Source organism: Phacochoerus africanus, chromosome 8 (genome assembly GCF_016906955.1).
Source record: "Phacochoerus africanus isolate WHEZ1 chromosome 8, ROS_Pafr_v1, whole genome shotgun sequence".
Taxonomy (NCBI): Eukaryota; Metazoa; Chordata; class Mammalia; order Artiodactyla; family Suidae; genus Phacochoerus; species Phacochoerus africanus.
The window spans coordinates 162920182-162941463 of NC_062551.1; the positions used below are offsets into that span (position 1 = coordinate 162920182).

Here is a 21282-nt window from a genome sequence, read left to right on the forward strand (position 1 = left end):
TGTAAATTAACTCATTTAATCCTTTCAACATCTCTATGAAGTACCTGCAATGACCATCTCCATTTCGCAAAATGAAAACTAAGACAGGGATTAGCAACTTTCCCAATATCATGTAATTAGCAAGTGCCATAGCTAAGATTTAGTTCCAGAAAGCCAGGCCTCCGAGTCTCCTGGCATGTGGAAATTCCTGGGCCAGGGATTGAACCTGTGCCACAGCAGCAACGGGAGCCACCACGGGGACAATGCCAGATCCTTAACCTGCTGCACCACACAGAGCTCCCCAAGCCCCAGCTCTTAACCATTGCCCAGAATAGGCGCTCTTTGGCCGGAGGAGAGAAGGGGGCTCAATGACTGAACCCCGGGGGTGTTTCTGGCAGTCTTGTTAGCGCCTCATGCCAGGCTAGGAAACATTGTCTGTAGGAATCTTCAACAGGTAGGTGACACAGGTTTGCATTTTACAAGGATCGCGGTGGCCATCGCTGCGGCATGGGGAGGATACAGGAGCAGAGACGGGGAGCACAGATAAGAGACGATGCAGTCTCACGGTCACAGGGCTCCTCCTCGCTGGCTAACCCCTGCTCCCCTCTCCAGCCGCTCCCCCGCGTGGTGGGGCTCCTGTCCTAGAGGCACAGGGGTCCTGCACAAATGCAGCTGGCCGAGGGGCATGTGGAGCAGAAATGCAGCCTGGGCTCTGGCCGCCACCATGAGCCCTGGTGAGGAGGCACACACCCCAAGAGGAGAGGGTGCCTTTTGCTCGCTTGCACAGAGAAGCCATGTGGACTAGCAGTGGCCCTGCCCCATCTTTCCTCCAATCCAAGCATTTAAAACTACTTTTTGTTTCCTAATTATGTCCTGATTTTCCCTGCTTCTGTGGGGTTTTTTTGTTTTTGTTTTGTCTTTTTAGGGCTGCACCCTAAAAAGCATATGGAGGTTCCAGGGCCAGGGCTAGCTACAGCGCCGGCTTATGCCACAGCCACAGCAACGCCAGATCCATAACCCACCAAGAGAGGCCAGGGATGGAAGCCGCACCCTCATGGATACTAGCGGGGTTTGTTAACCTCTGAGCCACGACGGGGACTCCCCTGCTTCTGTGTTTTGATTATTTGATTTCCCCTGCGAAGGATATTCTTTCACTCATTCATTAATTCACTGTTCACTTATTCACAGCACATTATTTTAGCACTGGGCATGGGCCGGGACCTTTCTAGGTGGTGGAGACTTTACAATCTAGGGGATGAGATAATTGTTAATAGAATCATTATACAAAGATGTCACGCTGACATTTAATTTGAAGGTGAGACTATTTATGGGTGCTGGGGACTTCTCTGCTCTGGGATGCAGGTGGCCAAGGTACAGCTGGGACTGGGACACATGGCTCTTAGGATGAACATGACTTTTAGGCTGCGATGTGAGGGAAGCATAGGACTTAACCAGGCAAAGAGGGCGGGGAAGCAGAGCGGCCACTCTTCCCGCATTCCTGCTGTTTGATGGTCTTGGGCTAGAGCAGATAGGTCTGGAGCCTGGGAGGAAGCTCAGCATAAGAAACCGAAGAGCAATGAGGCCCCCAGGAGACAAAGGAGAGGTACATCTGAGAAAGCTGCAGGGAGAGGGGCTGGGCACCACAGCGGGCAGTGGGAGGCTGGGCACAGAGACCCCTGGGAAGTTCTCCTGGCAGGCGGCTGACGGGCTCTGGGAAATAGGGACGTTCCATATTTAATTTTCAATTGTGCTTCTGTGGTTTACAGTTTTTCCCTCCCCAAATCTTCAGCATAATTGGCTGTACACAAATGCCTTGTGTAGATAATGGGGGGATAAAAACAGCTGAGTTCCCAGTAAAGGGCCCTGGGGACAGTGAGAAGAGCACAGCCACGTGAGGTGACACAGACGAAGAGAGGTTGGTGGCCACAGAAATGTGGAGGCAGCAGCAACAGGAACTATTATTCATAGACTTAGTTGTATTTAACCCCCCAACAAGAATTTTCTTTGTATTTAACTACGATGAGCGATCAGTATAAAGCGAGGCTCGAAGGCAGCATTAAAGAGGCTCCCATGAGAACAGCGACGGCCCAGATGGAGAGCTGGGAAAGGAAGGGACATTCTCAAGGTGCCTTTGGCAATGGGACGGGGAGGTGGTCTAGACAGCTGAGACTCGGCGTGTAAACTCCAGCTGAAGGAGATTCTTCCTCACTAGCTGGCTCAGGACCCTCCAGTGCAAAGCCTACCAGGACCCTGGAGAAGTGCTCACCCAACATTTACTGTTGCTAAAGCCATGCCTGTTACGTTCTGGGTACCAAGTCACAACCCTTGGTCCCCGGCCCCTGGCAGGCTCCATCAAGGAGGAAAACTTTACAGCACAGGGATCCGTGGCTACACAGAAGCGGGTCCAGAGGATGTGGGAGAGGGGGTGGGACCTCCACCCCATCGTGGGCACGGGGCAGCTTCCTGGTTGGAGAGACACCCAGGCGAGGTGGTGGTGTGTCCTAGGGTAGGTGGTTGCCGGGCAGGCAGAGCAAGAGGTGGGCATGGGCCCAGCTGCGGGGGCTTCTCAACCGGGCTGCTCCTGGCACAGGGCGGCCCGTCTTGATTCCTCTTGACTCCAACAAGTCATGTCTCTCCAGCTGCTCTCCACGTTCCTCAAGGCCTGAGACTTGTGTATTTAGATTTGAGGGGAGAAGAGGCAGATCCGAGGGACCCAGGAGAGCGCCCGGCGCTTGTGCTCACCCTCCACCGGGTCCCTCCTGCCTTCTGCTCTGACAGCCCCCACCGCTGAGCCGCCAAGACAAGGACAAGCCCTCCTTGGGAGATTCCGTCTGGAAATCAATGGCCGGGCTCGGGAGCCAGAGAGTGGAGGAGGGAGAGGCGGGTGGGGAAGGGACACTGGTGAGCAGAGAGGCACGAGGATTTCTGCAGCTTTCTTGCCTCTTCTTGTAGCTTCCACTTTTTTCACCTCACGACGCACGTAAAGTAAAACCACCTGAACAGACCCGCCAGGAGGCGGAAGCGGTGTTTTGAGGTAGGCATGAAAGGTCCTATGGTGGAGAGAGCTGGAGCCAGGGGACCAAGGGCGAGTCCTGCTGTGTGGCCCCCGGAAGGCCCAGGGCCCTCTCTGGGCCTCAAGGCTCCCCCGTCCACGTGCGGCCTGGCCGGGGACTGTACCGGGGTCCTGCAGTCTGGTCTCTGGGGTCTCAGTTTGGACAGCGAGGTGGAGGGAAAGGGTGTCTCTGGCCGGCCAGGCCTGGCTGTCGAGTTTGTCCCGGCTTTGGAGTCAGGCAAAGTAGCCCCAGAGGAAGATGTTGACGGCCAGCAGGAGCACGGCGTTGACGTCGCAGACGGTTCTCCAGAGCGGCTGCTCCTCAATGCTGCTCAGCTTCTGCTCCAGGGCGGCCTGCTCGGCGGGGCTCAGCACTTGTTCCGGGGTCCCCGAGAGCCCACACAGCCAGCCCCAGAGCAGCTGTCCCCAGGACCTGTGTGGGGCTGAGGGGCAGGAGCCAGAGGGGAGGAGAGGCGGGGAGCGGCCAGGCCGGGTTGGAGAAAGGGGATGATGAGAGAACAGGGCGGGGGAGAGATGGTGGGAAACCCAAGAAGGGAAGGGGGTGCACAGAAGGGGGAGGGGCCAACAGTCAGCCCAGCCTGGTGCCAGCCGCAGGCTGGGCGCCCAGCCCCCAAACCATCCTCCAGCAGGAGCAGCCCCATGGTGCAGGGGGCGGGGCGCTAAGGGAAGGGGGGTGGGGGGGGCAGAGGGTTGGGCAGGGGGTGTGAATAAGGCTGTTCATTCTGTTCAGAGCAAGGAGGGGGACAAAGGCCCCGAATGAGGCGGTGAGGACCCCGGGGCTCAGTATCAGTGTGTATATATATATATGTATGTATAACTGGGTCACTTCGCTGTACAGCAAAAATTGACAGAACATTGTAAATCAACTATAATAAAAATTTTTTAAAAAACATGATGGAGGAGTTCCCGTCGTGGCGCAGTGGTTAACGAATCCGACTAGGAACCATGAGGTTGCGGGTTCGGTCCCTGGCCTCGCTCAGTGGGTTAACGATCCGGCGTTGCCGTGAGCTGTGGTGTAGGTTGCAGACGCAGCTCGGATCCCGCATTGCTGTGGCTCTGGCGTAGGCGGGTGGCTACAGCTCCGATTCCACCCCTAGCCTGGGAACCTCCATATGTCATGGGAGCGGCCCAAGAAATAGCAACAACAACAACAACAACAAAAAAAACATGATGGAGCAGGAAGACCCAAAAAAGGGAACAAACAAAAGGTCCCCGTGATACAAACCACATTTTTCTCCTACACGTCATCCGTAATGGGGGGGTGTCATTCTTGGTTCCCATCTCCCTTACTAGGAGAGGTGATATTTTAGGGACTCCCTTGGAGACCACAGCCCCCGTGACACCTGAGAGGGCTTTGGGGACCATGACCTGGGGTCTGTCCCCACTGCTTCTCGGAGCTGTGCCCCCCCCCCTCCCCGGGTGCCCTCAGCCTACCTCCAAGCTGCTCCAGGCCCTGGCTGGGGTCGCCTGCCCCTCCAGCTTCTGCAGGGCCCCCGCCGGACGGCACGGCCGCTGTCCCTGCTGCGTCCTCCCGGGCCTCCTTCTCCAGCTCCAAGCAGGGCTGGTGCCGCGTCCACCACGTCAGGCGAGCCAGCTGGAGGGAAAGAAAAGTCTCTGCTCAGGTGCCTTTGGAGGGAAGTCGGGCCCTAGAAAGAGAGCACAGCCTCTGCAGGGGCCGCAGAGCGGAGAATGAGGAAGGTGCACAGGGCTGGCGGAGGAGGCCTGGCCCTGAGCCCCGATGGCTCGTCCTTGGAAAATCCGAACACCCTGCCCCCGCTCCAAGCAAGGCTCGTGAGGGGCTGGAGAAGACGGCCAGTCAGCCCCGGCCCTGCCCTCACTGGAGCTTGTGATGGGAGAAGCGTGGCTGGACAGGGGGGCAAGCGCCCCACAGCAGCGGCCCCCAAAGGCAGGCTGAGGAGCGGATGCTAAAGGGAGCTACAGGCGGTGGGGAGTCCACACTGGAGGCAGAGGAAAGAGGCTAAGTTCTGGGCTTCGGAAAGATCTCTCGAGTGAACTGATGGGGTCCAGCCAGGAGCAGGCTGCAGAAGTGATAAGGGACAATGACATTTAAGGGACAGGAAGAAAATCCCCTGAAGATGGGTAGAGAAAATACAGTGAGAACGGTGGTGGGAAGTAAATTGGTACATTTACTATAAAAACCAGTAGGGAGCTTCCTCAAGAAATGAAAGGAGAATTACCATGTGATCCAGTCACCCCACTTCCAGATCTATATCCCCAAAACTGAAATTAATCTATCAAAGAGATAGCTGCTACTCCCATGTCCACTGTAGCTTTATTCACAAAAGCCGAGACATGGAAACATCCTAAGTGCCTGTCAAGGGGCGAATGAATTAAAAAAAAAAAAATTTTTTTTTTTTTTAAATACAGTGAGAGGAAGAGAGGGCTCTAGGGTATAGGAGGTGGGCCGTAGTGTCTGGTTCTCTTCAGAATTCACTTAAGGTAACGATGGGGAAGTGACATTGATTTTTCGCAGCAAGACTGTTGGGGATCTTGGTGTGAGCAATGCCAGGGGGGCGCCAGCCAGACTGTGGTGGGTTGAGAAGAAGATGAGAACGAAGTGGAGACTGGGGGTGGAGACATTCTTTGCAAAGTTTGCTTCTGAGGATCAGAGAGGGAGACAACGGTACCTGAGGGAGAACAGCAGCCAGGGAGGGGATTTTCAACTGGGAAGGACTTCACCGTGGGAGTGAGACAGACGACAAAGGGGAAGTTGAAGGGTCAAGCAGCAGGAGGAGATGAGGTCCAGAGTGAGCCTCTGGGGAGGTCAGCCTTTTGGCTCCTCTGCAGATAGCCTGCTTGTTTGTAGGAATTCGTGACACCAAGGGTATTGGTCGGTTTGCGAACTCTAAAGGTAAGGGGTGTTGTTACTTCCACCCAATGTTTCAGGGACCAGCTTCTTGCCTGGGCTCTGTTTCGGGCAGAATACTGCCCCCCGCCCCCAGATTTGTATGTTGAAGTCTTACCCCCCCCGCCCCCACCCCATACTTCAGAATGTAACTGTATTTGGAGCAAGGCTCTTTAAAGAGGCCTTTAGGTTGAATGAGGTCTTGGGAGGGGGCCTGAATCCAGGGCTTAGAAGAGGTGATTAGGGCCCAGGGAGGCCCAGGGGAAAGAACAGGTGAAGACAGGGAGAAGACGGCCCTCTAAGAGCCGGGGACAGAGGCTTCAAAGGAAGGGACTCTGTTGACACCTTGACATCTGGCCTCCAGAAGTGCGAGGAAATCAATGTCTGCTGTTCAGGCCCCGAGTCTGCTGCACTTTGTCATGGCAGCCTGAGCAAACGAATGCCCTTTTGCTCTAAAGAAAAAAAGCTTTCAAAAGGCGGGGCATCCATGTCTGACGACTGGCAAATCCATCAGCAAGGGAGGGGTGAGGCTACCAACTGAGCTCAAACTCAGCTAGACAGTTTCTCTGCTCATACACCTGTTTCTTCAAGGTCTGACTCAAAGGGGCCGCCTCCGGGAGCCCCCCCTTTCCTTTCTTCGGGTCTCGGCCCCTCCCTGTGATCTGGGTCCTTCTGCACTTTCTCCGGGTGGAGTAACTGTTGGTGTTGGGGTCTCCCTCCTCCCCCCACCCTTGCTCCCCAGGGACAGTCACGGGCAGGGACCACTCGTCTTGGTCATAAAACTCACGGCTGGCGTTCCAGGCACCGGGGTCAGGGAGCATTGGTGGGGGGGGCTCATCCTCAGCACATGCACTTGCCTTTTCCTCGGGGATGGGGGTCGTGCAGAGGCTGACGGCGACGATGACAAGGGCGGTGAGCCCGCAGAGGAGGAGGGCAAAGTAGAGGTAGTGGAAGTCCTTCAGCACGGCCGGCCTCCGGTCCGCCTCCCCGCAGGCGGGGGCTGGGAAGCAGAACTCCAGGACCAAGCGCAGAAACCCCACCGCCAGGCCGAACAGGAGGCCCCAGAAGGCACCCTGCGGAGAGAAGGCGGACTGGGGATGCAGCCAGGTGGGAGCTCCTGGCACGCGAAAGGCCTGGGTTTGCGTCAGGGTCTGCACGTCTGCCCGAGTGGGTGCCCCCTGGCTGCTGAGGCTGAGTCTTGAAGGCAGGCAGGCTGGTGTGTTGGAAACGTCCCGGCTCCAAGTCAGACAAACTAGGCTCCGTGGCAGAGCAGTGGCTCAAGCGGGGACTCGACCTCACTATGTGCAGTAAGGAGCTAATGAATAACGACGAAGCATCGACGCTTATTCAGCTAGAACGGAATCGGCAGGGAAAACCAGGATCTTCCTCCCCACCTTTCTGCTACGATAACTCAGAAGTCAGCCTTCGAGCTCTTCCTTGCCCATTTTTTTAAAGAAAAGACCTGGCACCTCCCATCTTTTCTTTACGGCACTGTTGGATCCTAACCTAGACCCGCTCCCCACATAGAAAGGTCGGACAACGTGTACTTTGCAAAATGAGTTACTGGCCAGATTTCAAAAATCCTGGAATGGATAGAAACCTCCAGAATTCCCCTGAGTCCTGCTGTGTGCCCTGGTTATCAGCAGCAGTAGACCCAGCAGAGGCCTGGCTCAGCCGCTCCCGGGGGCGGGTTTCTGTGGGCTCCTTTGCCGGGACCCTGGGCGGTCACATGGCCCCCGTGCAGTCGTGAACATGACATCTGTCATCGCCCCAAGGTACAGCCAGCAGACCGGGCCCTGCCTTTTCTAGCTGTCCTGGGGAGGGACCACGGTTCCCGTCCTGGAACCTCCCAGGGTCTGTCGGGTTTCAGGGCAGTTTGATAAATGGAGCAAGGACAGGCGCCCCTGTAAGTTCACACGTTGTTTCATCATCCTCTTTGCTGTTGTTTTGCCAACATGCGGACCCCTGTAGTGCCAGGGATGGGACAGATGCTAGACATCTCCCAGAGTGCCTGGGCTGTCTCTCTCTCTCTCTCTCACACACACACACACACACACACACACACACACACACACACACACACACTGTGCCTCAAAACTCTTCCCTCTCCCATTAAGCCTTCGGGTCTCAGCTCAGACCTCACTTCCTGACCCCCTCCCAGGCATCCCAGGGTCAGCTGCTCCTGCTCTTTGCTCTCCTGACAGCCATCGTGCTTTGCTATTATGGCTTATTGAGTCATCTTTCCTCCCGCTGGCCCAGTGATAGCAGACCTATGTGATGTGTAAACCATTGCCTCCCCGGAGCCTCCAGAATAGGACTGATGGATGTTTGTCGAGTGAATGAATAACTCCAGACCTGATGCTGTGGACGGGGAGATGGAAGCCTGGCGGGGGCCATCTGTGAGCCCAAGGACACAGAGAGAGACGGGCTTAGGGACAGACTAGCTCTCCCGACCCTCTGATGTTCTGGGAGAGACAGGTGCCCTGCTCAACTCACAGGCTCTGTGACCCTCTTGCAGAAGATGGCCAGCAGGAAGAGGGCGGTGATGGGCGGGACCAGGTAGCTGGTGATGGACTGGATGTAGATGAAGAGCTGCCCGCTGTTGGAGCGTTGGATGACGGGGATCCAGAGGATGCTGATGACGGCCAGGAACACCACAAACACTCTGCAGGAAGGGAGGGCACCGGGCGCTGTGATGGTGGCATGGCACGGCGGGGGGTGGGTGAAGGTGCTGCCCAGGAACCAGGAAGAGGGAAAGGAGGGCTATGAACTGAACTGGAGAATGTTAGAAGCCCAAGAATGCAAATATTCTGGGCGTTTAGACTCCTAAAACCCCAAAATAGCTGAATTACAGAATCCACAAGAGCCAGAATATTGAAATGAGATGTCTTTGCGGTCATGAAGCCCACCTGCTCTTCAGGAAGAAATCCGTACCTTTCTCCTTCACGGCCCACCCCAGTAAATGGCCTCTGGTCTTGGCTCAGGATGCCTTTCGTTCTCTTTCACATCCAAACCCTGTGCGGCTTAGCCCCCTTTGCAGGACAGCTCCAGCCTCCAGAGGCTTCTCTGGGCTCCTCCAGCGCTAACCTTCTTCCCCTGACACTGGCATTTGCTCAGGGGAGGAACCCCACTTTCTCCTCCTGATTCCTCCCGCCCCCCTCCACTTCGCCTGGCTCAGGCTCAAGACCTCAAGGCTCCTTGTATGATTTTGCAGGTGTGTGAAAAGTTGAAAAACTTTCCTGAATGTTTTATAGACAATGATGCATATGGCCAGGAGATGGCGCCCAGACCCCACTGGTTGATGAAAGACGTGGCGCTAAAACTGGGCAGTTACCTGAGCCAAGAGAGCAAAGGACTCTGCACACCTGTCCTCTCCTCTCCTTTCCCTCCCACTCTCTCTGTCTCAGGCCCCACTAGAGCAGCAGCTACCAAATGGCTCCATGCCATTCCCTCCCCAGCCCCTGCCCCTGTGCGATTTGCCCTGCATTCAAATCCTTCCATGGTCAGTCCCTGTGGGCAGCCGGGGCACACAGAGGAGTGGGCAGCAGGAACGCATGAGGCAGCTATGCGCAGAAGGCATAATAATGGAAACGACAGTGAGCGCGAAGGCAAGGAGACGGAAAAAGGAAGTTACCTGAACTCAAGTACCATCTACCAAAGGGAAGGAGGAACACGTTAGTCCAGAAACCTGCATGATGGAGCCTTAAATTATGAAGCAAAGATTTCAGAAAGGGCCTCTCCACCTTATGTAAATGAGAAATCCTCAGCCTCTGGAGACAAAGAAAAACGAGCCACCCAGGCATATACTGAAAAACATACAATGGATACCTACAAGATAAAGTTTGAAAATTTCAGCGTAGTGTTCAAAGCTCTGCACCCTTTGAAAACAACCTTCGATGAACACCTCCACGCATGCAGGTCCCTCACCGCATCACCTGTATCTCTGCCTCTCTCATTAAACTGGTGCAACTCTCAGGGTAGGACCGTAGACGTTGCCCCCGTGTCCCCAGCGCAAAGATGCAGGATGGATGGATGCTTAGGGCAGGTCTGATGGAGTCAATGAATAGCCTTTCTGTTTATCTGGGATGACAGCCAGCCCGTGATGGGCTGGAAGAGATTGGGGGTGAGCTGCCCGCTAACTTCCTCATGTCTATACGGTCCAACTTTCATTGGTTAAATGTTCTGTCAGCTTCTCTCATTTACCTACTTGATCAGTTTCAAGGTAAAATCCAACAGGCAAGGAAGAGATTTTATTCTCCTCATTCTGGATGGGAAGGAATGGTCCAGAGCTGGGGTGGAACTTATCTGAGGTCATAGAGAAATTTGGCCCCGGGACCCAGCTGCTCTCCCTGCCGCTGCAGACCTTGACCCAGCCACATCTCCTGGGGTCACCCAGGGCAGTGGGGAGAGGGGAGAGGGCTCTGCCTACAGGGCAGGGGTGCCCCGGAAGGATGGGCCAGCGCACCTGCCCACCACCATCAGCTCCTGCTCTGTTGCCTTCTTGCGGAAGCGCTGCCACACGTCAATGGTGAACAGGGTGCTGCTGCTGTTGAAGATGGAGGTGAGTGAGCTCATGAGGGCAGCCATGATCACGGCGACCATCAGGCCCCGCAGACCTGGGGGGAGATGAGGTCTCTGTGGAGAGCTGGCTGGCTTGGCCAGCACCCATGGAGACTGCAGGGGCCAGCAAAGTCAGGAGGTTAGGGGAGGGGTAGCGAGTGGAGGCATTGAGTGAGGTTCCCACCCAGGACTCCAGGAGACCCATAGATCAAGAGGCTGGGTTTGGCCATGCTCTGCCTCTGCCTTTCTCTGCAGCTTTGGCTGAGTCCCCTGCCCTCCCTGAGCCTTTTCCCTCATCTGCACCATTAAGGGATTGAAGACCAGGTGATCTTCAAAGTTCCCTGCAGCCTTGACACCTCAGTCTGAGTTTTAACCCTTGCAGATACTTGGTTAGTAGGGCCTGAAGGAGAGGTGGATGACTTAATAATTGAGTGTGTTTTTCAGTGTTTTGTACCTTTCTCATTGACACCGTGGTGCCAGGCTGAAGCCTCAGCTTGGGAGGCAGAAGCCTTGATATTTTTTTTTAGGTTGTAATTAGTCAATTAATTAATTTTAATCTCATTTTAAAAGGTTATTTTCCACTCAGTTACAACAAGATGTTGGCTATATTCCCTGTCTCGGACAATACACATTTGAGCCTATCTTATACCAGCAGTTTGTACCTCCCAGGCCCCTGCCCCTCTCACTGGGAACTATTAGGTTGTTCCCTATAACTGTGAATCTGCTTCTTTTTCGTTACATTCACTAGTTTGTTGTATTTTTTTAGATTCCACATGTAAGTGATAGCATATAGTATTTGTCTTTGTCTGACTTCACTCTAGGTCCAGCCATGTTGCTGCAAATGGGAAAATTGTCATTCTTTTTTATGGCTGAGTAGTATTCCATTGTATATACATCTATACCAATCTTCTTTATCCATTCATCTGTGGATGGACACTTAGGTTGCTTCCATGTCTTGGCGATTATAAATAATCCTGCTATGAACATTGAGGTGTGTGTATCTTTTCAAATTAGTGTTTTTGTTTTTTTCAGATATGTAGCCAGGAGCGGAATTGCCGGGTCATATGGTAGTCCTATTTTTAGTTTTTTTGAGAAACTTCCATACTGTTTTCTACAGTCAGAAGCCCTGGATTTGTTTCCTGGTTCTTCAGGAACTAGGTGTGTGATCTTTGGACCAGACCTGACCCTTGCTGGGCCTGTTTTCCACCCGAAGCTGGGGAGGGTGGGGCCACTGATATCTGAAGTTTATGCTATTCTGATGATAAGCATCTAGAAACATGACTGCCAGCCCCCAGGGACTCACCCACGGGCATGAGACCCATGACCAGCCTGGGGTAGGCGATGTTGGAACACCCCGCACGGGCTCCACAGAGTCTTTGGCAGACGTCAGGCTCCACACAACCCACCTCATCTGCAGGAGAAACGGGGCAGTTAGAGCCAATCATCTCGTGCCTTCTCCAGGGGGCCCCACGCCTGCTCTCTGACCCTCCAGGGAAAGCGTTCACTGGGGACTCCGGCAGGGGCCAGCATTAGAGGGTCACAGGGCAGGGGTGTTGGGTACTATGATTTAGTGGCCTCTGATATACACCTCAGCCACATACTACTCTGCAAAGCCTGACAGAGTCTTTCGGGATTTAGGCCTTATATTTTCATAAAAGGCAAATAGCCTTATAAGGCACCCAAAAGACCTGAATTGGTTTTGTCTTATAAAGAGAACGCAGGGGGTTATTTTCTTTTTGATTTTTATCTTTTTTGATCATGCCCATGGCATGCAGAAGTTCCCAGGCCAGGGACTGAATCCGTGCCACAGTAGTGATCTGAGCCACAGCAGTGACGACACTGGATCTTTAACCCGTTAGGCCACCAGGGAACTCCTTTCTTTTTTTTTTTCTTTTTTTTTTTTCAGGAGTTAAAAAATGACAGACACAAATTTCTTCTACCGAAACACAGCCTCTGCCTGGCCCACAAAGCCTCCCGTAACTGCTCCGTGTTCTTAATAGAAAGGGTGGGACCCGCTCTTGCCCGGAAGGAGGCCGGCTCTTACCCGGGTACAGGGCCCGGCTGATCATGCCAGGCATGACGATGAAGAACATGGGCAGGACCTTCAGGTAGCCCCCCAGCACGGAGCCTCCCTTGGCGTGGGACAGACTCTTGGCGGAGAGAGACCTCTGCACAATGACCTGAAAAGGCAGCGCCATCAGAAGCCTGCGCTCAGGCCGGCTCGGCTCAGCACAGGCGAGCCCCGTGTGGCCACGGACGGTTCCCCACACCTGCGCCCCCCGCCCCGCCCCAGCCCGCCGCGCAGCCACACGCCCGGCTGGCCCGCGGGAGCCACCCCCGTTGGTGGTGGGCCGGGCATCACCTGGTCCGTGCACCAGCACCAGGTGGCCAGCACCGTAAGCCCGAAAATGAGGCCCGGCCACGGGATGTCCCCATTCACAGGGTCCCGGAGCATGTGGAAGGCGTCAGGCCGGGGGAGGTGACAGGTGGTATTGGGAACCGTGACATTAGGGATGGCCAGCTGGTACCGCTGCTCCAGGCCTGGGTACCAGCCCACTTCCTGAAAGCCTATGTGGAGAGACCACGGTGAGGGAAATAGCCCCACTGGGCCTGTCACCCCCCCACCCCAAGATCCCAGTCGTGTGTGGGTCCCCTGGGCTTGGGGCTGGTATAGGACTTGGGGATGAGAGAGGGGATGTGGGGTTCAGGAGAATCCTGCTCCTTGGGATCCCTGGCCTGCAAGGGGGGACGTGGCTCTGTGCTCTGGAACATTTTTGTCAGACTACGGAGGTGACAGCCGGACAGATCGGAGAAGAGCTTAGAGAAGAGGGTGGGGTGTAGTCAAGCCGCTTCCTTACCCAGAAACATGAGGACCAGGGCTCCCCCCACCATGAGCACCGTTTGCAGGGCGTCTGTGTAGATGACGGCCATGAGGCCCCCTGCGGACCCGAGGAGAGGGCCCGTCAACACCAGCAGGGGGGGTTCCTAGCGGGGCGCTCGCCCTGGGCTTGGCCACACGGGGAGACCAGAGAAGACACGGAGCCCTCAGCAGGGGGCCTCTGGCTGCTGCTCTTGTCCCTACCTCATGCTCTCTCTGGCCCGCCTGGCAGATGGGCTGGTCCACAGGCCCTCAGGGCTCGCTCTTTCTGTCCCCGGCGGCCTCTGGCGGGTGTTCTATACTGTCCCGAGTTCTTTCCTTTGCTGTCCCGTTAGCTCCTCGGGAGACCCCTTCCCCTCAACCCCAAGTCAACACCTATTTAAACCACCCCTCATCCTTCCAGGTGCCCCCACCAGGAGTCAGCCTGCCCTGAGCTGTGACAGGTGCCCAGGCCCGCGTGAGGGGCTCGGAGGAGGCAGAAGGCAGGCTTGTGGCTCTTGTCTAGAGCAGCCTGTCGTGGCTCTAGTCCTGGTGACGGGCCCCCATCCACCACCCTATTCCCTGTCGGGGGTCCTTCTCCGCATCTCCTGGCATCTCTCCTCTCCCGGGGTCTCTCTGGCTGCTCTGTTTCCTCCCGTTTCCGCCTTTTCTGACTCCCCTTTCTCTGTGGCACTGAGTCGTTCCTCCTTTCCCTCCGATTCTGCATCTCCGTCTGCCTCTCTCCGTGTCCCTCCTGTTTCTCATCCTCACCCCCCTGCCCATCTTCACTCTGCCCCTCTCTGGACCTGTCTCCTCCAGTCCTAGCCTTTGTGTCCCTGTCATCCTCGCCCACCTCAGCCTCTGCTTCCAGAGCCTGCATCCACAGATCTCCCCGCAGCCCTACCTGTGATGGTGTAGACGGCCGTTACCACCAGCAGGATCGCTGTGGAGAGGTAGAGGTTCCAGCCCAGGGCCATCTGGATGAAGAGGGCTCCAGAGAAGAGGTCAGTCTGCAGAGACAGGGGCCCAGGAGCCCAGGTCATCCGAGGCCCCCTGTGTGCCACTAGGGCATGTTACCTTCCCCCCAACAGTACCAGGGCCCCTCAGCCCTCACAGCATGTGCCACACTCAGAGGATGGGCTTGGTCTTGAGCCACTGAGGAGCCATGGGGGTTGCACAGCAGAGGAGAACCTGGACCTGAGAGCCGCGCCACAGACAGGGTCGTGTGCTGGGTGACGGGACCAAGGGACACACTGGGGACGGGAGGCAGGAGCTGGGGTTGGAGAGGAAGAAGCCCCTGGGGGAGAGGCCGGGACCTCAGAGGGTCCCTGACTGCTCCCTGAAGGAGCACGGGCCCACTCAGCTGCCAGATGGGCCCATGGTAACTGATGGGCAGGAGCCCCATGTGCCAAGGACACGGGTCCTGGGTCCCCATGCTCTTGGATTTGTTGGAGGACTTAGGGTCACGGCCTTTGCCCAAGCTGACTTAGGGGTGTTTACAAGCATCGGTGGAACCTGGGCCTGGTGAATGAATGGTTCTTTCAGGGCACACCTGCTGGTCCCTTTCCGTGAGTGTTTTATGACCCATGACAGGGGCTACAGCATGACAGAGTCACAGGAGGCTCAGACTGGGCCCCAGGACCCAAACACTAGTTCCGGCCCCAGAGCTAGTGCTCAGTGTGGACCTGGGCAAGTCATTTGACCTGGGTTTGTCTTCTGAGTTTACGTCAACAGAGGAAGAATAGGCTTTTTCTCACGGTAGCATTCTAGGTAACCTAATGCTCAGTGCTGAATGAACAATCAATGAACGGGAAGATAAATGAGTGAATGAACTTTACCGTGCGAGTTCTTTGGATGGAGGGACTGCTGTTCACTCAGCAAACATTCATTACCCATCTCTAATTACTGCTCTGCTCAGGGGGGGCATGCAATGAAGGGATGTGGAGTCATCCTCCCTTTCTCTTATCCTTCCTCCATCCATCCCCATCCATCCATCCCCCATCCATCCATCCATCCATTCATCCATCCATCCCCCATCATCCATCCATCCATCCCCATCCATCCATCCCCCATCCATCCATCCATCCATTCATCCATCCATCCCCCATCCATCCATCCATCCATCCCCCATCCATCCATCCATCCATCCCCCATCCATCCATCCATCCATCCCATCCATCCATCCCCCATCCATCCATCCATCCATTCATCCATCCATCCCCCATCCATCCATCCATCCATCCCCCATCCATCCATCCATCCATCCCCCCACCCGCATCCACCCATCTATCCACCCATCCAGCCATCATCCCATCCATCCATCCCCCATCCATCCATCCATCCATCCATCCATCCCCCCCCATCCATCCATCCATCCATTCATCCATCCATCCCCATCCATCCATCCATCCATCCCCATCCATCCATCCCCCATCCATCCATCCATCCCCCATCCATCCATACCCCATTCATCCATTCCCCCATCCATCCTTTCATCCATCCATCCATCCCTCCATCCATCCCCCCATCCCCCCATCCATCACCCCATTCCCCCCATCCCCCCATCCATCCCATCACCTGGCCCACCCATCCATTGGAGCAGGGTACTCACTGAAATCTTGGTGAAGATGTAGAGGATGAGAGAAAGGACAGACATGTACACTTGGATCCTCTGGCCCCCAAATCGCTTTTTTCAGGTACTGAGGCATTGTGACCACTCCAGCGGCAATGTACACGGGAACAAAGATCCAGCCGAGGGCCAGAAGCAGCCAGGTTGCCTGGGAGAGTGGGGAGAAGAAGGCGTCCATGTTCTAGATGCAGATGGAGGGGTGGTCTGTGCAGAGGAGAGCCCCGGGCAGGGAGGTAAGGGACCAGGGGCCTGGTCTCAGTCCTGTGTGACTTCTGATGAGGTCCTCCAGGCCTTGCTTTACTCATCTGTAAAACGGGGTCTCAATTCACCATACAGCCTCCCCAAGCACCTCTGAGGTTCCTCTTAGCACTGAGGCCAGGGATGGGGTGGGGTGGGGTGGGCTCAGGTCCCCTTTATCGCTGATGAGTCTTGAGGCCGCTTCCTTACATTCCACTCAAAGCCGCCGACAGCAAGGCCTCCGGCGGCCCCTGTCCCAGCCAGACCAATGAACAAGCCACTGCCCACATTACTGGACATCAGAGATGCTCCGATCTGCAAGGCACAAGTGGGGTCAAGGGTCAGGGGTCAGTTTTCATCTGAATCAATCTAGAAGCAGCACTATGAGCTTCAGGAGCTGGGAAGGAGGCAGAGAGAGAACAGGACCTGAACTCAGGAAATGTGAGACCAGAGAGAGGAGTGGAAGTGGGGGAGCAGGTGGCCAGGGGCTCTAGGACCCTGGGCTTATCCCGCAGCCCTGCCCTTGGAGGAGGGCACCTCCACATTCCTTTCCCATGGGGCGTGTGTCCCCAAGCCCTGAGCCATGTCCATTTTGGGGGCACCCCCTCCCTCTCCCAGGCCTTGGGTTTCCTGATGCCCACAGGGAGACCCAGAGCTCCGCTGTCTGCACACGGGCGGGGACCCCTGCTCACTCTCCTGGACGGACCCGAGGAGACTGTCCTGCTTCTGTCCCTCGGACTGACTCATTCCCAGGGATGTGATCTTGGGGTGGGGGGGGCAGGGACCAGCTGAGTAGAACAGCCCCCCCAAGGGGTTTGCTTTCTTCTGTCCCTGCCCCTGTGAGCTGCCAGGCCCTTGGTCCCCCACATCTCTGGCGGGGGGGTGTCTGTCAGGCTGAGGGGGTGAAAGCTCCTTGCGCTCACCCTGTCCCAGGTACACGAACCTTCCAGAGAGCCCTGCAGGCTTCCTGCTTCCTCTGCTCTCCGGGGAGTCTCTTACCAGCAGGATGGTGAGAACTGAGATGGGTTGACCCTCACTTTCTGTCACCCAGCACCGTGGCTTCATTAAGGTGACACAGGGTACAAGACTCCACCGCTGGTGGAGTGTGGGAGTGTGCAGGTGCGTGTGTGAGTGTGCAGGTGCGTGCGTGCACACACATGCTGTGTGTGAGGCAGGTGTGCCCCCAGCTTCAGCCACCCCGGAGCCAATGACTCCACTCTTAGTTTTGAGGCACGGCTCACCTGCCTCCATCCTAGTTTAAGAAGAGGAAGTTAGCCTTGGACCAAGAGGAACAAGGGGGTGGCCCCGGGGTAGCGGGGAGCCTGGGGTTCACAGAGGCTTCGGGGCAATTACTCTACTCGGTGGGGTTTTACCTCTATGATGTCCTCCATTCACGAGGAACTGCTCATGCGTCACCTTCCCAAGAAAATCCTTCCTCATCCCACATCCACCCTCTGGAGGTCAGAGGCCACCTCCAAGTGCTCACACGCCCAGTGCCTCCACCCAGCTCAGCAGGAGCAGGTGGTTTCTGAGCCTGCCCTGCTCGGCTCTGAGCTTCTCTAGGACGGCACACTCTGGTGGGCTCTGTAGGGCCAGCGTCCAGCCGGGGGCCCACAAGTAAGAGGCCAGTCCCAGGTGTGCGATTGCAAGATCTCTCAGGGTGTCTCGCGCATCTGGACCAGAAAGAAGGGGCCCAGAGCCAGGAGACCCCTTGGGGGCTGTAGCCTTGGTCCAGATGGGAGAAGGGGAGGAGGAGGCTGGGAGGTGAGAGGAGGGGAGAGGGGAAGGCCAACTCACCGGCCACCAGCTCATGGACCTCCCGGCCAGGAAGTAGCCGCCGACGGTCCCTCGGCTGGCACGAATGGACGACTGGATAAGAAACGGAGACGGTGAGGATTTCTGGAGCCTCCTCAAGCTCTGCCCTTGGCCCCAGGCACCCTGCCCTCCGTGCACATGCCACGGGGATGCGGGGTGGGGTGAGGACAGGGGCAGAAGGAGTCACCATCTTTCAGTCCCTGTCCTTGGTGAGTCAGCTCCTCCTTGGGGCTCCTTGGGGCTGGTGTGAAGAGCAAAGGAGCCGTTGGGGGTGAAAGGCCCTCATGAAGGCACAGCCCTGAGCACGTGCCCTAGGCCCCTGCCACTGTGCTGCCATGCCCCATCCTGCCCTCTGCCCAAAGGTTGCTTCCGTAAAGGCCACGACCACAAGGAAAGTTTAAAACTTGTTTTCAACTGTCTTGGATACTCTTTAGCCCAAGGTTAGAAAGCAGGGATTATAGTGTCTACAGAATTATTGAGGTTTCTTTATAGATTTTAGCATTTCGAAATACTGTTCTCCATACCTATTGAATCTAATCCTAGGTTAGTATTATACCAATAACTGTTGTATATTTAACTTTTATAACATTATAAAAAATGCATAAGATGACATTATAAACGCAAATGTGCTGGGGGCTCTCAAGCTACCATGGCAGGAAGACCCCCCTGGCCCCTGGCCCAGCCAGCCCCTAACTTGGGACTGGGAGGTCTCTGCTCCGAGGTGTCTGGTGCTGGCCTGAAGTCGGACCCCACACCGCTGAGGCCCAGCCTGGACCCTGGAGCAAACCCTGTCCTGTACTGGGAGGTGGGATCAGGTAGCAGCCTGTTTGAGGAATTTCTCTGAAGCCCGAAAGGGGCGTGGGGAGCAGAGAGAAGTTTCTCTCAAGATGCAGGGGCCGAGTCCAGGACAGCCCATGGGGAAAGATAAATTTGAAGCCCTTATTAAGATGCCCACGGGTGTCTGATGGGGTCTGCAGACAGGAGAAATACCTGGAAGAGGGGAAGGGAAGAGGGAAATTGAATGAAGCTTCTCTTCCCCAAGAGAAAGCCAGTGATGAGTCACTAGGTGTGGCCAGTGTGCAGGGCCGGCTGCGGGTCAAGCCTTTGCTTGGACTCCCCTGTGTCATCTGTGGTCCTTAAGGAGAACAGATGAACAGAAAGCATTTCATTACAGACGAGGAAATCAGGGCCCCCAGCGGGGAGCAACGTGGCCAAAGTCACGGAGGAGCCGGTGCATTTCATGGCCCTCCGCCTCCCGGGAGCCAGCGAGCCTCTGTCTCTCCATCTAGTCCTCACGCCGGCATGAGAAGCAGGCAGTGTTTATCCCTCTTTACAGATGAGGCGATTGAGGCCCAGAGAGGGTTCGTGACCTTGCCGTAGGCTCCTAAGTGACCCTCCCCATCGCCGCCCCGGGCTCAGATCACTCTCTGCCTCAAAGTGGAATCTAAAGGTGTTGGCCTGCCCCTCACGTGCCGCCGAGAGCAGCCACCACTGACCCCTGCAGGCTGTGTGCTGGGCACTGCGCAGGATGCTTAAATGCCTCGCGTTCCTGAATGAACCCTCTGTAGGGCAGTCCTTTTTATTTTCACTGTCCAGGTGAGAAAACTGAGGCTCTGTGTGCTCCCAGGACCACGTGGCCCTCAGGGTTGGAGCTGGTATCTGAACGCCAGGCTCCCTGACCTCCAAGCCTGGCCCCCTGTCCTGGGCACCAAGAGGCCGGTAAACAATGGAGAACAGAAGCACCTTGGCATCTGCCTGGCTCCCTTCCTTGGGTGCACAGTCCTTGGCAGCTATAGAGAGCATGGCTCCTTGCCAGGATGCTGTCTAGTGGAGGGTGCGGTGGGGCCAGGAGCCGTGCATTCTCCTGGATCTTGGCAGGCGGAAGAGGGCAGGAAGGGGACTCCTGGAGGCCAGGGGTGGGTGGGGCCAAAGGCAGCAGGTGCACAGACACAGGGAGGCAGGAGAGGGGGGTCCCAGCCTGGTGTGCCTCTGGCTCACTGGGTGACCTCAGGCAAGTCACACCCCTCTCTGGGCCTCAGTGGCCCATTTCTAAAGGGAGGGGTTGGGGAGGATGATGCCTGAAGGTCCTCCCGCCTCAGCCTCTGTGCTTCCTGAAGACGCTTTCCTGCTGCGCTCCCTGACCCCAGCTCCACGCCCAGCCACTGATGAGCGCCTCCTCTGCCTCCCCTGCCAGCCCCCCACCCCGCCCCGCGGGCCCACTCACCCAGACCCCCACGGCGATGACGAAGACAAAGTAGACGACCAGGACTGCGATGTCATAGGCGTGCAGGCCGACTCCGGAGCCCAGGGCCGAGCGTGAGGCTGTCGCAGTGCTGCCTGAGTTTCCCGAAGCCCCAGGCCCCATGGCTGCCAGCTCCGGGCTCTTCTGCAGCTCAGGCATCACCAGGCCGGACTTTGAGGCTCTCTTGGCTTCATTCCTTTCCTTTAATGATTAAACAGCCCCGAGGGCCGTGGCCACGGGGGAAGTCCTGAAAGTCACGGCCCCACGTCTCCCAACTGCTGCCGCCCCCATCCCTGCCCCCTCCCCCTGCACGTGCATACCTACACACGCTCACACGTGGATACACACGCTCACACGTGCACCCTCCACCCCTGAGAGGAGCAGAAGGAAGGGAGCCGAGTCGGGACGTCTTGGGCGGGGAAGGACTTCAGAATCAAGGTGTTCAAGCTCCTATGTGCGTGGAGGGTAGACGGAAGCCCGGGGAGGGGAAGGCGGAGCTGGGCCTGGAGCCAGGGTTTCCCAATGGTCGGATCCGTGCACTCCCCCTTTGCTCTTTTTCACAGTGTAGGAAACCGGCCTGGGCAGAGCCATGGTTTGTGCAAGCACAGAGCATTCCCATGTGCTGGGCCACGCTCCTGCCCTGGGCTGTGACAAACAAATGCTCCTGAAGGGGACACGGAGCACCCTGGGCCCAGGGCAGACATCTGCCCCAAATGCCCAATGCACCGAGACGGGGAGTCAGGAGTGGGGGTTCAGGCCCGGGCAGCCCACTTTCAGTTCCAGCTGCCCCCTCCCGCAACAGCAGGTGGGTAGGCAGGTCGCTAAGCGACTCTGAGCCCGGTGTCCTCCTCAGTGTGGCCTCACGGGGCCACTGAGGTTGGGATGAGGTCGGGGTGAGTTCCTGAGACCCTGACTGTGAGCTCAGCGGCTACCACAGAGAAGTGACCCCGCCAGCCAAGGGGTCCAAACAGCAGGCCCACAGGTGTGCCTGCTCACACCCTCCTTCTAAGTAGCTGAACTTGGG

At 56.5% G+C, this 21282-nt stretch overlaps 1 protein-coding gene across 1 annotated transcript; it reads right to left on the reverse strand.

Annotated features, from left to right (window-relative positions):
• Nucleotides 1-1935: 1935 nt before the first annotated feature.
• SLC5A9 (solute carrier family 5 member 9) lies at nt 1936-20798 on the reverse strand. Its single transcript, XM_047789155.1, is given in 16 exon segments — nt 1936-3474; nt 4487-4646; nt 6776-6991; nt 8415-8583; nt 10384-10534; nt 11782-11889; nt 12523-12658; nt 12841-13046; nt 13337-13417; nt 14240-14345; nt 15947-16027; nt 16029-16112; nt 16412-16516; nt 17999-18070; nt 20241-20459; nt 20579-20798. Coding segments are annotated over 15 exon segments (2061 nt in total). The 5' UTR covers nt 20418-20459; nt 20579-20798; the 3' UTR covers nt 1936-3265.
• Nucleotides 20799-21282: the final 484 nt, after the last annotated feature.